Source organism: Trypanosoma conorhini (genome assembly GCF_003719485.1).
Source record: "Trypanosoma conorhini strain 025E chromosome Unknown Tco_14.4_contig_00629, whole genome shotgun sequence".
Taxonomy (NCBI): Eukaryota; Euglenozoa; class Kinetoplastea; order Trypanosomatida; family Trypanosomatidae; genus Trypanosoma; species Trypanosoma conorhini.
Window position 1 is genome coordinate 4,833 of NW_021704702.1, and position 404 is coordinate 5,236.

The following is a 404-nucleotide window of genomic DNA, read 5'->3' on the forward strand; positions in this document are numbered from 1 at the left end:
GGAGGCCGTTGGTGCCGGTGAGACTATGCGGCGTGACGCTGCGCGGGAGCAGGAGGAGGCGGTTGCGACCCTGACGCAGGAGGTGCAGCGGCTGACGTCGGAGCTGGCGGAGGCCCGGCGCGAGCGGGAGGAGGCCGTTGGTGCCGGTGAGACTATGTGGCGTGACGCTGCGCGGGAGCAGGAGGAGGCGGTTGCGACCCTGACGCAGGAGGTGCAGCGGCTGACGTCGGAGCTGGCGGAGGCCCGGCGCGAGCGGGAGGAGGCCGTTGGTGCCGGTGAGACTATGTCGGCGTGACGCTGCGCGGGAGCAGGAGGAGGCGGTTGCGACCCTGACGCAGGAGGTGCAGCGGCTGACGTCGGAGCTGGCGGAGGCCCGGCGCGAGCGGGAGGAGGCCGTTGGTAAA

General features: G+C 72.5%; 1 protein-coding gene across 1 annotated transcript; it reads left to right on the forward strand.

Annotated features, from left to right (window-relative positions):
• Position 1: 1 nt before the first annotated feature.
• Positions 2-295, forward strand: Tco025E_07762 (uncharacterized protein; the record flags this gene model as incomplete). Its single annotated transcript, XM_029374621.1, has 1 exon — positions 2-295. A coding segment is annotated over one exon (294 nt), but the record flags the coding sequence as incomplete, so codon positions are not given.
• Positions 296-404: the final 109 nt, after the last annotated feature.